Source organism: Rattus norvegicus, chromosome 10 (genome assembly GCF_036323735.1).
Source record: "Rattus norvegicus strain BN/NHsdMcwi chromosome 10, GRCr8, whole genome shotgun sequence".
NCBI classification, from domain to species: domain Eukaryota; kingdom Metazoa; phylum Chordata; class Mammalia; order Rodentia; family Muridae; genus Rattus; species Rattus norvegicus.
In genome coordinates this window covers 2594955-2610349 of record NC_086028.1, presented here as the reverse complement: position 1 = coordinate 2610349, position 15395 = coordinate 2594955, and the positions used below count along the sequence as shown (strand labels likewise).

The 15395-nt window shown below is 42.9% G+C and overlaps 1 protein-coding gene across 7 annotated transcripts in view; it reads right to left on the bottom strand.

Moving 5' to 3' along the window:
• Window positions 1–15395, bottom strand: part of Pdxdc1 (pyridoxal-dependent decarboxylase domain containing 1) — a 91681-nt gene that overhangs the window by 10320 nt on the left and 65966 nt on the right. For all 7 annotated transcript variants that reach the window (XM_006245705.5, XM_039086236.2, XM_063269268.1 and 4 more), the window contains 6 exons: window positions 3445–3616; window positions 2779–2897; window positions 2359–2480; window positions 1356–1448; window positions 1175–1271; window positions 142–246 (listed from right to left, as the gene is read on the bottom strand). In XM_006245705.5, the coding sequence (XP_006245767.1) occupies window positions 142–246; window positions 1175–1271; window positions 1356–1448; window positions 2359–2480; window positions 2779–2897; window positions 3445–3616 (708 nt within the window). The remainder of the gene's footprint in view (window positions 1–141; window positions 247–1174; window positions 1272–1355; window positions 1449–2358; window positions 2481–2778; window positions 2898–3444; window positions 3617–15395) is intronic.

Sequence of the window (15395 nt, the reverse complement as noted above, 5' to 3'; positions counted from 1 at the left end):
TGGAATTTTGGCTTAAAGAAAACGAAGGCACGTAAGGGAACAAGTTAGCCATCTCAACAGCATGTAGAGTTCATACCCTAAGTGGGATAGAACTGGTTTTCTTCTATTAATGATGGTGAAATGTCAAGAGGTTTAACCCACCTGGGAGCCTTTGTTTGCTTCGAGTGCCTGAGGGTGTAGGAGGTGGTGTCACTCCTGTACCTTGTACTTTGTAGACATAGGTGTATTCTGTGGACTCCAGAGAACCTGTAAGGAAAACAAAGGCGTGGGCAGAAGCTCCTGAGATGCCACTTGCCTTCAATTGGTTTTGTGTCCTAACCAGGTCTATCGCCATTTTGCTCCCAACTGACTTTGACTCGGCCTGCAGCTGCGCACATCTCTCCCCAGCTTCCGGTCCTGGAGGTCAATTAAGAGTGTGCGGTACCCGGACCCACCCCGCTGGGAGACACACTGCAGCATGGACATGTGAGCATGGAAGAGCAGCTGCCCCTGCTGATGCTGAGCTCTGAGAGGTGAAGCATTGTTTGTTCACGGTGTCTTGAGACAAAGTTTCACGTAATGCTGATCAGCAACCTTCAGGCTCCTAAATGCCTGCATTATATCCTTGTGCCACCATACCAAAAAAATCTAATGATATCTTTGGCTATTGTGAGAATCTAGCCATTATTTTCTGAAGAAGGATCAAAAGAAGGAACATCAAATTTTGGGAGCATTTCTTTGGTAGGATGGGAAAGGCATCACAACCTTTATTTCCAGAAGGTTGGTAATACTGCTAGTCACTGGTTTTAAAAAAAAAATCCCAGAACCGTGTGCTATAATCATCATGTTCCCCTTTCAGAAGGAGCCCTGCCCTGCATAGGACACTCAGAACAGCTGCAGGCGACCAACAGTCCTTATGTCAGTGTCTACAGTGCAGTTCCCAGATGCTGGCCAACTGGACAGCCATGTTTGTTTCAAGGAAGAACAATGCACGTGCCATAGAGTGTCTACTTGCTTTCTCACTGTTTCAGCAGGGACTGGGGGGAATGACATGGCAGTAGGAGCAGGCTGCTTCATTTCAGACTCCTGGCAGAGAATCCAGGGAGGTATAAAAACATGAAGGTACTAGGGGCTAAAGGCATCTGGTCAAAATCTGAAAGAACAGATCTAGGCATAGACCAGTGAGAAGTCCTACCTGCTGTTAAGTTAAAACTTCTTCCCTTTTGTGAAGCCTGGACTGGAGAAAACCAATTCAGCACGGATCCTACTACAGGGATTTGCCGCAACACTCCCTGCAAAATACAACCTTGTTCAGGACCGTCTGCTGAGTCTGTTCCACTAGGGCACCAGTATGGAGAGTCCTGACAGGAACCTACCTCTTCCAGAAGCCGCTCCTCATTTGCCTTCTGTAGCTGAACCTGAGCCTCCTGAATTCCCTTCCGAACAACTTCTGTCATGTTCTCTAGAAGCTGCAAAAGCCAAGAAAGACACTGATTGCCTAAGCTGCTTGCACAGGGCCCACAATTATTTACAGTCAACAGCATTGGTGACATTTTCCCAGAAGTCTGTCAATATGTTAGAATTCTGCACTGAAATACATGGGCAAAAGTGAAAACAGAAAAGATGAAAGCTCATGCAGACCAAGCAGAAACAACCTTTCCAGCCTCATTTGCCAAACGAGAAATCACCACTTACATTCATACTGTAACTAGCACAGTTTAATGTAACTAGCACAGTTACGAAGGATTCATACTGTAACTAGCACAGTTTAATGTAACTAGCACAGTTACAATCATAATGTAACTAGCACAGTTTAATGCTGAGACAAAATCAGAATAGCCAAGCCTGGGAAACACCCAGAGTCTAAAGTCTAACCAACAGCAAATGCACCAGCTCCTTGACCTTTTTAAAACTCCTTATCCCTTCTCTACCCAAGGGAACTGCAGCATGTCCGTGTGTCTGTCTGCTCTCAGACCAGGCTGGGTTGGAGTCTGTCCTCTAGACTTGCAGGCTGCTCTTCCTTGGTACCCCACACTTGTGCCATTTGTCCTTGAGACTAGCTCCTTTAGTTAGGAAGTCTCACTTCAGCATACTGCAGAGGTAAGCAATTTTCCAAAAGTTCATCTGTCCTAAGCCACAGTATGAGTAAGCCACACTGCTCAGTTGTACATGGCTCTTTCCCCACACAGCCTATAGAGGGCAGAAACTGAAAAGTCCTCCTGGCATTTCTGATGCCTGGCATAACCCCTAGATCACAGGTCTTAGCATAGGACCAACATTTGGGAAAGAAAAAAATGAACAGACAATTTGCCTTCGCCCCCCTCCCCATGTCCAATTGCAAAACTTGGGAAAGGCATGAAACTGGTTAATCTTACAGACCCTTGAGTTCTCTTCAATTTCCCGGGCTGTGATAGCAATGGTCTCCACTAGCTCAGAAACATCCACATCATCACTTGCCATGCCAATGTAAATGCAGCTCTTCATGCTTTTGTACTCAGGGCCTGAGGGAAGAAACAGGCAAGGCTGGCTCCTAGGTCCTCAGAGCAGATGGAGGCCCAGACAAGGTCCTTACTGACTGTCAAAGAGGCCTCCTTCCTAGGAAGAGGAAAATGTCTCTGATAGAGGAAAGGAAGGCTGAGGAGCTGGAGAGGGAGGGCAACATTACTCTGAGAGACACTTCATCTCCAGTTGGTCCTAAACCAGAACTCCCCACTTCTTTGGTGATGCAAATCAGCTACCATAAGCCAGTTAGACATGGTCTTCTTAAAGTTCACAGTGACTTAGAAAAGCAGTTCTTACCCATTTTAAATGTGAGGTCAGATTCCAGTTCATTTAACTTTTTCAGAAGTCCAGTGTGTATTTTTTCCCCCTCTGGATCAGATTGCAAACTGGTGTTATCATCATTAGCATGCTCATACCTAAAAACATCAGACAGCAGTAACAAATCTAAGATTGCGTATTTCTTCAGACAGGATTATGGGTGAGGTATAAGTTCCTAGAGATGAACACAGATATACAGTTATGAGTGTGAAGAGGAAACAGTGACCATGTGTTATGATTAAACATCCACCATCTTAATAATGTTGTAAGCCTCAGTCTATGGCCCAGGAAAGCAATTTTCAAAGAAAAAAGGAAACAGGAGAGAAAGGTGGGTCATTCAGGTGGGTCACCAGAAGACAGTGAGGCCAATATAGCTCTCTCCCATTAACTTGTTTGTAAGCTCTGTATATTCCATATATCATGGGTCTGCCCTGGGCACTTGTGAACTAGCACACAGTGACCCCTGACTAAGTCTAATGCTGGACCAAACTGTCTACAGTAGACCTCTGTAAATACCCAGAGCACATCATGAGATCTTAACAAATAATAGAATAAATAGAATTCCACCTGGATATGTGAGTAACAGGACCCACTTATACTTTGACAAAGCAATCTTTCACATCATGTAGCAAGCCAAATCATTACCTGACAACTCCAATTCCAGGCCAGTTGGGGTCATCCACATACAGGAGCCCGGCTGTCCCCTCTACCTCCTTCTTGAATTCTTCCCGTAGCTGTAGTGTACATGTCAGGACTGGCAGTTTGCTTTGGATGCAGGTGATGAGTTGATCTACATCCTCTCCTCGAGTTCCTAATGCTGAAACGCCCACAGAATGTTTGAGAAATGATTAACGGCTGACTTGGCAACTTTTATTTACCACTAGCAAGGTCAAAGGTCAAGAGCTCAGTATGAACTGATGTTCATCATTTGGAGGTTCCTCCGAGATTGGGAGAGGACAACCTGACGGGATCATTCCAAAAGGCCAGCCGGCGAGGAAGTGGAACATATTGGGGACAAGCACAACCACAGGACAAAACTGGAAGTAAGTAGCACTACAAAGGTTTTGTCTTAGCCATGGGAACTACAAGTTCCTCGTTATTGGTTGTAGATCAGCTTATAAGTTTACTCAAACAACAAGGTACTAGCATTAAGGTAAAGACAGCCCAAGATTTTGTTAAAACTATAGAACAAGTCAGTCCTTGGTTTATAGCTAATGGTGGTTTGAATATTCCGGATTGGAAACAGGTTAAAAGGGATTCACAGAAGGCCCTCCAAGACAAGGGATCAGAGAGCATTCCAATTGCTACCTTTTCCTTATGGAGGTTAGTGAAGGACGTTTTACTTAGTGAAAATTTGAGGGTCAAAGAACAGATGATGGAAATTGAAAGGACATTTGGAATTGCACAGGATGAGCATACAAAAGAGTCAATTTGTAGGGACAGCAGTGACTCCGATTCAATTCCTATGAGTCTGATGCAGATGAGGAGATAACATTGGAGAGGGAGATTGAGGAATTGAGGGGGAAATTTAGAAAATATCGGAGTTGAGGTAAAAAGGGAAAAGAGCGGCACAGGTCTTCCTGGTTGCTGCCGCTGCAGAGAGCCGCTGGACAGCACCCCACGAGCAAACCTGAGCCTCGGGACCACAGGTAAGACCAAATTTTCTGCTGCAAGAAAGCTGCCTGGTGAACTCAAGACACAGGCCCACAGGAACAGCTGAAGACCTGTAGAGAGGAAAAACTACACGCCCGAAAGCAGAACACTCTGTCCCCATAACTGACTGAAAGAGAGGAAAACAGGTATACAGCACTCCTGACACACAGGCTTATAGGACAGTCTAGCCACTGTCAGAAATAGCAGAACAAAGTAACACTAGAGATAATCTGATGGCGAGAGGCAAGCGCAGGAACCCAAGCAACAGAAACCAAGACTACATGCCATCATCGGAGCCCAATTCTCCCACCAAAACAAACATGGAATATCCAAACACACCAGAAAAGCAAGATCTAGTTTCAAAATCATATTTGATCATGATGCTGGAGGACTTCAGGAAAGACCTGAACACACTTAGGGAAGCACAGGAAAACATTAATAAACAAGTAAAAGCCTACAGAGAGGAATCGCAAAAATCCCTGAAAGAATTCCAGGAAAACACAATCAAACAGTTGAAGGAATTAAAAATGGAAATAGAAGCAATCAAGAAAGAACACATGGAAACAACCCTGGATATAGAAAACCAAAAGAAGAGACAAGGAGCTGTAGATACAAGCTTCACCAACAGAATACAAGAGATGGAAGAGAGAATCTCAGGAGCAGAAGATTCCATAGAAATCATTGACACAACTGTCAAAGATAATGTAAAGCGGAAAAAGCTACTGGTCCAAAACATACAGGAAATCCAGGACTCAATGAGAAGATCAAACCTAAGGATAATAGGTATAGAAGAGAGTGAAGACTCCCAGCTCAAAGGACCAGTAAATATCTTCAACAAAATCATAGAAGAAAACTTCCCTAACCTAAAAAAAGAGATACCCATAGACATACAGGAAGCCTACAGAACTCCAAATAGATTGGACCAGAAAAGAAACACCTCCCGTCACATAATTGTCAAAACACCAAACGCACAAAATAAAGAAAGAATATTAAAAGCAGTAAGGGAAAAAGGTCAAGTAACATATAAAGGCAGACCTATCAGAATCACACCAGACTTCTCGCCAGAAACTATGAAGGCCAGAAGATCCTGGACTGATGTTATACAGACCCTAAGAGAACACAAATGCCAGCCCAGATTACTGTATCCAGCAAAACTCTCAATTAACATTGATGGAGAAACCAAGATATTCCATGACAAAACCAAATTTACACAATATCTTTCTACAAATCCAGCACTACAAAGGATAATAAATGGTAAAGCCCAACATAAGGAGGCAAGCTATACCCTAGAAGAAGCAAGAAACTAATCGTCTTGGCAACAAAACAAAGAGAATGAAAGCACACAAACATAACCTCACATCAAATATGAATATAACGGGAAGCAATAATCACTATTCCTTAATATCTCTCAATATCAATGGCCTCAACTCCCCAATAAAAAGACATAGATTAACAAACTGGATACGCAACGAGGACCCTGCATTCTGCTGCCTACAGGAAACACACCTCAGAGACAAAGACAGACACTATCTCAGAGTGAAAGGCTGGAAAACAACTTTCCAAGCAAATGGTCAGAAGAAGCAAGCTGGAGTAGCCATTCTAATATCAAATAAAATCAATTTCCAACTAAAAGTCATCAAAAAAGATAAGGAAGGACACTTCATATTCATCAAAGGAAAAATCAACCAAGATGAACTCTCAATCCTAAATATCTATGCCCCAAATACAAGGGCACCTACATACGTAAAAGAAACCTTACTAAAGCTCAAAACACACATTGCACATCACACAATAATAGTGGGAGATTTCAACACCCCACTCTCATCAATGGACAGATCATGGAAACAGAAATTAAACAGTGATGTAGACAGACTAAGAGAAGTCATGAGCCAAATGGACTTAACGGATATTTATAGAACATTCTATCCTAAAGCAAAAGGATATACCTTCTTCTCAGCTCCTCATGGTACTTTCTCCAAAATTGACCATATAATTGGTCAAAAAACGGGCCTCAACAGGTACAGAAAGATAGAAATAATCCCATGCGTGCTATCGGACCACCACGGCCTAAAACTGGTCTTCAATAACAATAAGGGAAGAATGCCCACATATACGTGGAAATTGAACAATGCTCTACTCAATGATAACCTGGTCAAGGAAGAAATAAAGAAAGAAATTAAAAACTTTTTAGAATTTAATTAAAATGAAGATACAACATACTCAAACTTATGGGACACAATGAAAGCTGTGCTAAGAGGAAAACTCATAGCGCTGAGTGCCTGCAGAAAGAAACAGGAAAGAGCATATGTCAGCAGCTTGACAGCACACCTAAAAGCTCTAGAACAAAAAGAAGCAAATACACCCAGGAGGAGTAGAAGGCAGGAAATAATCAAACTCAGAGCTGAAATCAACCAAGTAGAAACAAAAAGGACCATAGAAAGAATCAACAGAACCAAAAGTTGGTTCTTTGAGAAAATCAACAAGATAGATAAACCCTTAGCCAGACTAACGAGAGGACACAGAGAGTGTGTCCAAATTAACAAAATCAGAAATGAAAAGGGAGACATAACTACAGATTCGGAGGAAATTCAAAAAATCATCAGATCTTACTATAAAAACCTATATTCAACAAAATTTGAAAATCTTCAGGAAATGGACAATTTCCTAGACAGATACCAGGTATCGAAGTTAAATCAGGAACAGATAAACCAGTTAAACAACCCCATAACTCCTAAGGAAATAGAAGCAGTCATTAAAGGTCTCCCAACCAAAAAGAGCCCAGGTCCAGACGGGTTTAGTGCAGAATTCTATCAAACCTTCATAGAAGACCTCATACCAATATTATCCAAACTATTCCACAAAATTGAAACAGATGGAGCCCTACCGAATTCCTTCTACGCAGCCACAATTACTCTTATACCTAAACCACACAAAGACACAACAAAGAAAGAGAACTTCAGACCAATTTCCCTTATGAATATCGACGCAAAAATACTCAATAAAATTCTGGCAAACCGAATTCAAGAGCACATCAAAACAATCATCCACCATGATCAAGTAGGCTTCATCCCAGGCATGCAGGGATGGTTTAATATACGGAAAACCATCAACGTGATCCATTATATAAACAAACTGAAAGAACAGAACCACATGATCATTTCATTAGATGCTGAGAAAGCATTTGACAAAATTCAACACCCCTTCATGATAAAAGTCCTGGAAAGAATAGGAATTCAAGGCCCATACCTAAACATAGTAAAAGCCATATACAGCAAACCAGTTGCTAACATTAAACTAAATGGAGAGAAACTTGAAGCAATCCCACTAAAATCAGGGACTAGACAAGGCTGCCCACTCTCTCCCTACTTATTCAATATAGTTCTTGAAGTTCTAGCCAGAGCAATCAGACAACAAAAGGAGATCAAAGGGATACAGATCGGAAAAGAAGAGGTCAAAATATCACTATTTGCAGATGACATGATAGTATATTTAAGTGATCCCAAAAGTTCCACCAGAGAACTACTAAAGCTGATAAACAACTTCAGCAAAGTGGCTGGGTATAAAATTAACTCAAATAAATCAGTTGCCTTCCTCTATACAAAAGAGAAACAAGCCGAGAAAGAAATTAGGGAAACGACACCCTTCATAATAGACCCAAATAATATAAAGTACCTCGGTGTGACTTTAACCAAGCAAGTAAAAGATCTGTACAATAAGAACTTCAAGACACTGAGGAAAGAAATTGAAGAAGACCTCAGAAGATGGAAAGATCTCCCATGCTCATGGATTGGCAGGATTAATATGGTAAAAATGGCCATTTTACCAAAAGCAATCTACAGATTCAATGCAATCCCCATCAAAATACCAATCCAATTCTTCAAAGAGTTAGACAGAACAATTTGCAAATTCATCTGGAATAACAAAAAACCCAGGATAGCTAAAGCTATCCTCAACAATAAAAGGACTTCAGGGGGAATCACTATCCCTGAACTCAAGCAGTATTACAGAGCAATAGTGATAAAAACTGCATGGTATTGGTACAGAGACAGACAGATAGACCAATGGAATAGAATTGAAGACCCAGAAATGAACCCACACACCTATGGTCACTTGATTTTTGACAAAGGAGCCAAAACCATCCAATGGAAAAAAGATAGTATTTTCAGCAAATGGTGCTGGTTCAACTGGAGGGCAACATGTAGAAGAATGCAGATCGATCCATCCTTATCACCCTGTACAAAGCTTAAGTCCAAGTGGATCAAGGACCTCCACATCAAACCAGACACACTCAAACTAATAGAAGAAAAACTAGGGAAGCATCTGGAACACATGGGCACTGGAAAAAATTTCCTGAACAAAACACCAATGGCTTATGCTCTAAGATCAAGAATCGACAAATGGGATCTCATAAAACTGCAAAGCTTCTGTAAGGCAAAGGACACTGTGGTTAGGACAAAACGGCAACCAACAGATTGGGAAAAGATCTTTACCAATCCTACAACAGATAGAGGCCTTATTTCCAAAATATACAAAGAACTCAAGAAGTTAGACCGCAGGGAAACAAATAACCCTATTAAAAAATGGGGTTCAGAGCTAAACAAAGAATTCACAGCTGAGGAATGCCGAATGGCTGAGAAACACCTAAAGAAATGTTCAACATCTTTAGTCATAAGGGAAATGCAAATCAAAACAACCCTGAGATTTCACCTCACACCAGTGCGATTGGCTAAGATCAAAAACTCAGGTGACAGCAGATGCTGGCGAGGATGTGGAGAAAGAGGAACACTCCTCCATTGTTGGTGGGATTGCAGACTGGTAAAACCATTCTGGAAATCAGTCTGGAGGTTCCTCAGAAAATTGGACATTGAACTGCCTGATGATCCAGCTATACCTCTCTTGGGCATATACCCAAAAGATGCCTCAACATATAAAAGAGACACGTGCTCCACTATGTTCATCGCAGCCTTATTTATAATAGCCAGAAGCTGGAAAGAACCCAGATGCCCTTCAACAGAGGAATGGATACAGAAAATGTGGTACATCTACACAATGGAATATTACTCAGCTATCAAAAACAACGAGTTTATGAAATTCGTAGGCAAATGGTTGGAACTGGAAAATATCATCCTGAGTGAGCTAACCCAATCACAGAAAGACATACATGGTATGCACTCACTGATAAGTGGCTATTAGCCCAAATGCTTGAATTACCCTAGATCCCTAGAACAAACGAAACTCAAGACGGATGATCAAAATGTGAATGCTTCACTCCTTCTTTAAATGAGGAAAAAGAATACCCTTGGCAGGGAAGGGAGAGGCAAAGATTAAAACAGAGACTGAAGGAACACCCATTCAGAGCCTGCCCCACATGTGGCCCATACATATACAGCCACCCAATTAGACAAGATGGATGAAGCAAAGAAGTGCCGACCGACAGGAGCCAGATGTAGATCGCTCCTGAGAGACACAGCCAGAATACAGCAAATATAGAGGCGAATGCCAGCAGCAAACCACTGAACTGAGAATAGGTCCCCTGTTGAAGGAATCAGAGAAAGAACTGGAAGAGCTTGAAGGGGCTCGAGACCCCAAAAGTACAACAATGCCAAGCAACCAGAGCTTCCAGGGACTAAGCCACTACCTAAAGACTATACATGGACTGACCCTGGACTCTGACCCCATAGGTAGCAATGAATATCCTAGTAAGAGCACCAGTGGAAGGGGAAGCCCTGGGTCCTGCTAAGACTGAACCCACAGTGAACTAGTCTATGGGGGGAGGGCGGCAATGGGGGGAGGGTTGGGAGGGGAACACCCATAAGGAAGGGGAGGGGGGAGGGGGATGTTTGCCCGGAAACCGGGAAAGGGAATAACACTCGAAATGTATATAAGAAATACTCAAGTTAATAAAAAAAAAAAAAAAATTCTGGCAAAAAAAAAAAAAAAAAAAAAAAAAAAAAAAGGGAAAAGAGGAGTTATCCCCTCCCCCGGAGCCCTTGGCACCCCCAGCTTATGATGATTATCTCCCTGTTGAGGAATGGAGGACTGTAACTTCTGATTCTCCCCTTGGGGGAGTAATATTCCGACCCTCAAGAAGTAAAAATATTTATCCAGTCATAGAGATCCCTAATCCTGGCCATCCAGATCAGATGCGTCGACAGCACATTCCACTTACATTTAAGGAGTTGAAGGCCCTTAAAGAAGCAGTATCGTCCTATGGGGCCCTAGCTCCCTTCACTGTGGCCATGTTTGGCGTCACTTCTAACTTGACACCTAGTGATTGGCAACAGCTTTGCCGCGCAGTACTTAGCGGTGGGGATTATCTATTGTGGAGGGGTGAATATCAGGAACAATGTTTTGCCACTACCAGGCTTAATGCCCAGGCTGGCCACCGCAATAGAGATTTGGAAATGTTAACTGGCGCAGGTCAATATGCTCCTTTACAGCTATAGATTAACTATGATCCTGCTGTATATCTTCAAATTGCCACAGCGGCCGTCAGAGCTCGGAAGGCCCTTCCCAATAAGGCAGCAGGAGATCAGTTATCAACGGTTATTCAGGGGCCATCTGAACCTTTCCAAGAATTTGTAGACAGGTTGCTACAATTGACAGGGAAGCTCTTTGGGGATGCAGACACTGCTAGGCCTATAGTGAAACAACTGGCTTTTGAAAATGCTAATAAGTATCGCAAGGAGGCTATCTGGCCTCGTAGATCTAAAAGCCTAAATGATTATATCAAGATTTGCAAGGAAATTGATGGAGCTTATCATATGGGCCAGGTGATGGCAGCTTCCATTCAAAAGGGGGACCACAGAAGCAAGACTTGCTTCTCCTGTAGGCAGATGGGGCACTTTAGAAGAGAATGTGCTAAGAATAAGGCTATTAATGGACCAGGACTCTGCCTGCGATGCTGTAAAGGTCAGTATTGGAGGAATGAATGGCGCTCCAAGATGGATGTTGAGGGGCACCCTCTCTGATCGTCGGGAAACGGGCAACGGGGCCCACTCTGGGGCCCCCAAACCAGAGTGTATGGAGCCATGAATACTGCTGCCCCACATCCAGTTCGTTTCCTCCCTCAGAACAACCCCTTCATTTTCAAGACCTTATCAGAGGTACCCCAGGAAGTGTGGGATTGGACCTCTGTTCCTCCACCAGGGCAGTGTTAACACCTCAAATGGGTCCACAAGCCTTAGGGATGGGGGTCTATGGGCCGCTGCCTTTTGGCAGTATGGGCCTTCTTTTAAGACAAAGTAGTGCCCTCATGAAGGGAATTAGAATACTGCCTGGGGTCATCGATGCTGATTATACAGAAGAAATTAAAATCATGGTCTCTGTCGATAGGGGTGTGATAGTTATCCCCCAGTGAGACCGTATAGCTCAGCTTATATTACTCCCCCAATTCAACACTGATAATCTAGTAAGGAAATTCAGCAGAGGGAATCAAGGATTTGGCTCCACTGGTATTAGCACCTTTTGGGTTTCCTCTTTGGCAGAGCGGCCCATACTGATCTTGTGGATTGAAGGCAAGGCCTTTAAGAGAATATTAGATACTGGAGCAGACTCCACAGTCATTTCTAAGAGTTTCTGGCCTAAGGCATGGCCCTTGGACACTACACAGTTACTACTGCAGGGAATTGGCACTGCTTCGCCCCCCTTTAGGAGTAGTAAAATACTTAAATGGAAAGACGAGGAAGGACATATGGGATATTTTCAACCCTTTATCATCGATGATATTCCTGTTAATCTATGGGGAAGGGATGTTCTTCATGATATGGGAGCTGTCTTGACTACACAACCTGCTCAAAGAATGATGAAAAGTATGGGGAGGAGCCTGGGAAGGGGACTGGGAAATGTTTTTTACAGGGAAAGCCCTACAGTGTTAGTGAAGAGCAGATTACACACCATCTGGGACTGGAGTGGCCTGGGAAATTTATCTTAAGGGCCACTGCTAAAGAGCCTCTGCGTATTCGACCTTTATCTATTACATGGAAATCTAATAAACCAGTGAAAGAATAACAGAGGGAGGGTATGAGCCCTCCTACTAAAATTATCAACTATTCTTTATATCTTAAATTTTTAATTGTGGATAAGGCTGGTCTCTCAGCGGCCGACAGACACTAGAGGAAGGACAGAGCACATACTGGTTTGGTTAAATGGAAAGATCTGGCCTCGGGAGCCTGGAAGGGGCCTGACCCCGACCTAGTCAGGGTGAGAGGATCAGCTTGCATCTTCCCCAAGGATGCTGAGGCCCCTGTTTGGGTTCCTGAGTGTTGTGTGCGTCCTGTGGACAACAGTCCGCCTGGAGATATACTAAAGCTTCATGAAGAATCCCCCGATCCTGATGCCAGTGGGATCACATAGCACGGCACAGCCTGCCGTTATTACAATAAACTGGTTGCACAACAGGTAAAACGGCAGCTCACATAAAGGTAAAACGAATAATTCTTAACTTTACTTTTCATCTTAAAGAATAGTCTATGTTTTGTTAAGATTTTTATAAAGCCTAGTTAAATAGCTCCTTTTTTATTCATGTTTACTTTTAGTAATGTTTCCATAAGTTGATTTAAGTGTTACTGTTATCAATGCTAGTGTTATAGGATTGAGAGATATTTTGTACCCCATTAGTCTTGTTAGAAATGATAGTTATCTGCCTCCTAGACCAGGAATATAGGTGCTGGCCTGGACCTTTAAGTACTGCCTCTTGAAGTGTATCTGATATTCTTGAAACCTCCCTACATTTTTGCCCAATTAAGGAGAGTAAAAATTTTCTGAAATCTGCGCCACGCGTGTTGGCACCCTTTTTCTTTTTTGGTTAGGAATGGGACTAAGGCAGTGTCAAGGGAGGAGATTCTCAATTGTTCTTCCAGGTCCTATCTACTGACCAGTTTCGGGGAACAGGAAGATTCTGCATTGATTATTCGAGTTCCTGGTGTGATCCCCCTACCAGATGAAGGCTGATTCCCAGTGGTACTGTACAGGCATAAAAGAGACTTTTGGCATTACTGTGGCAGTCATTGCTGTCATCATCATTTCACCCACTGCTACTGCAGTGGCCAGTGTGGCCACATCTCAATCAGCAGCTGTCATTGGAACTATGGATATGTTGTCTGGAGAGGTTGCCATGGCATTGATTGTGCAGAATAGCGTTAATACTCAGATTCAGTTGGTCATTCTTAATCTCAACCAACAAACTGCTCTCCTTCAGGAACAATTGGACTTTCTCTGGGAAACCCTGTTATATCTTGTTCTCTTTTATCATTCTGTGTGTGTAACCCCTGTTAAGGCCCTTAATAGCAGCAAGGCTGTTGGGGATTTAAATGCTTATCTTGATTGCTAAGGCAGCTGTCCTTGGGCTGTTTTAAGTACCAACAGATCCAGTCTCAGGCTGAAACCAAACAGGTTTGGTTTTCATTGGCCGGGAATAATCTATCGGCCCAAATTAAGTTCAGTTTGTATGACAAGTAGTTAGCCAAAGATGGGCAGCCTTCTGAGACCAGACTCGCCTAAGACAGAAACCCTGAAGACTGGCAGGGTTTTCAGAGACGGGAAAGAATTTTGGAACCCCAGTCTGATCCTAAGACAGGAGTTACTTAAAAAATAAAAGAGGGGGAATTGTTGGGCCCTACCTGGGTGTTTCCCTTCCGCCTAGCTGAGCCTTTTACCCTGCTATAGCAAGAAGTTGTTTATACCCTTGGCAGCCACTCTTGGCCCTGATTTGGGCCCGAGACTTTCCATGGCACCCTTCTCCCTCGCCGAGCCTTTCAGCTTTTTGTTATTAAGAAATTGTTACGCCTCTGTTTTGGAGGCTGGCACCTTCCATGACACAGATTTTTCCTGTTCTCCTGGTTGGGAATTTTCACTTGCTTTGTCGTTTTTCCACGGCTTTTGCCTCTGGTATATAAGAAATCTCAGTAAAGCCTTGGTGGCACTCTCTGAAAAGGGGTGACAGTGTACGTGTTTTCTTTCAATCCCACAGACCTACGCCCAATATTCGTACACTGGTGGTGCAGGCAGCACCAAAGTGAAAAGGTTTTGTTTTGTTTTGTTTTTTTGTTTTTTTTGTTTTTTTTTTTTTTTTTGAGACAGGGATTCACTCTTTAGTTAAGGCCAGCCTCTAACTTATGGCAGGTCCTCCTGGCTCAACTTCCAAAGTGTTGGATATGAGCTGTTAATTATACTTAACTTAAACATTTTTAAACATGTAGCTATGGAAGAATCGGGTGATAAAAATTAACACACTTAGGGCTGGAACAATAGTTCTGTTGCTGAAGTACTTGCTGTAGGAGCATGATAACCTGAGTCTGGAGTGGATCTCCATGGATCACTACATAAAACCGGGCATCATGGTATACACCTGTAATCACAGCACTGGGGAAGTACAGACTAGTGGACCCCTGACCTCACTGAGCTCCAGGATTAAGCAAGAGACTCTGTCCTAAAAGTATAACGTAAACCAAGATAAAATGCACCCAATGTCAACTTCTGGCTTCAACATGCACACACAGAGACATACATACCACACACATAAATGTTTAAAGATTGGACTGACAGAGCTCTGTGGTAAAGGTGCTTGGCACTCAACCTGGCAACCTAAGCTTGATCCCCAGCACCCATTGGTCAGTAGGAGAGAACCGAGTCCTGTAAGTCCTCTGACTTCCACATGCACATGCCCATCTCACACAATAAATACACATTTAAATAATGAGCAAATAAATTAACAATTTAGTCTAGTTGCTGCTCCACAGAAAGACACCCACTTTGTCAATCTGATGCATGTGGAGCTCTCTACCTAGAAGCCATTTTCTCACAGAAGGCACAAGTCAGGTTAACACATATCCTGTCTTAGACTAAGATAAAAGGGCAGGCTCTTGATTTATATGTCAATATTAATAGAAGGGATGTTCTGGTGGGTTTCTGTCTGGAAGGGGGCAGGGACACTGTACCAGTGC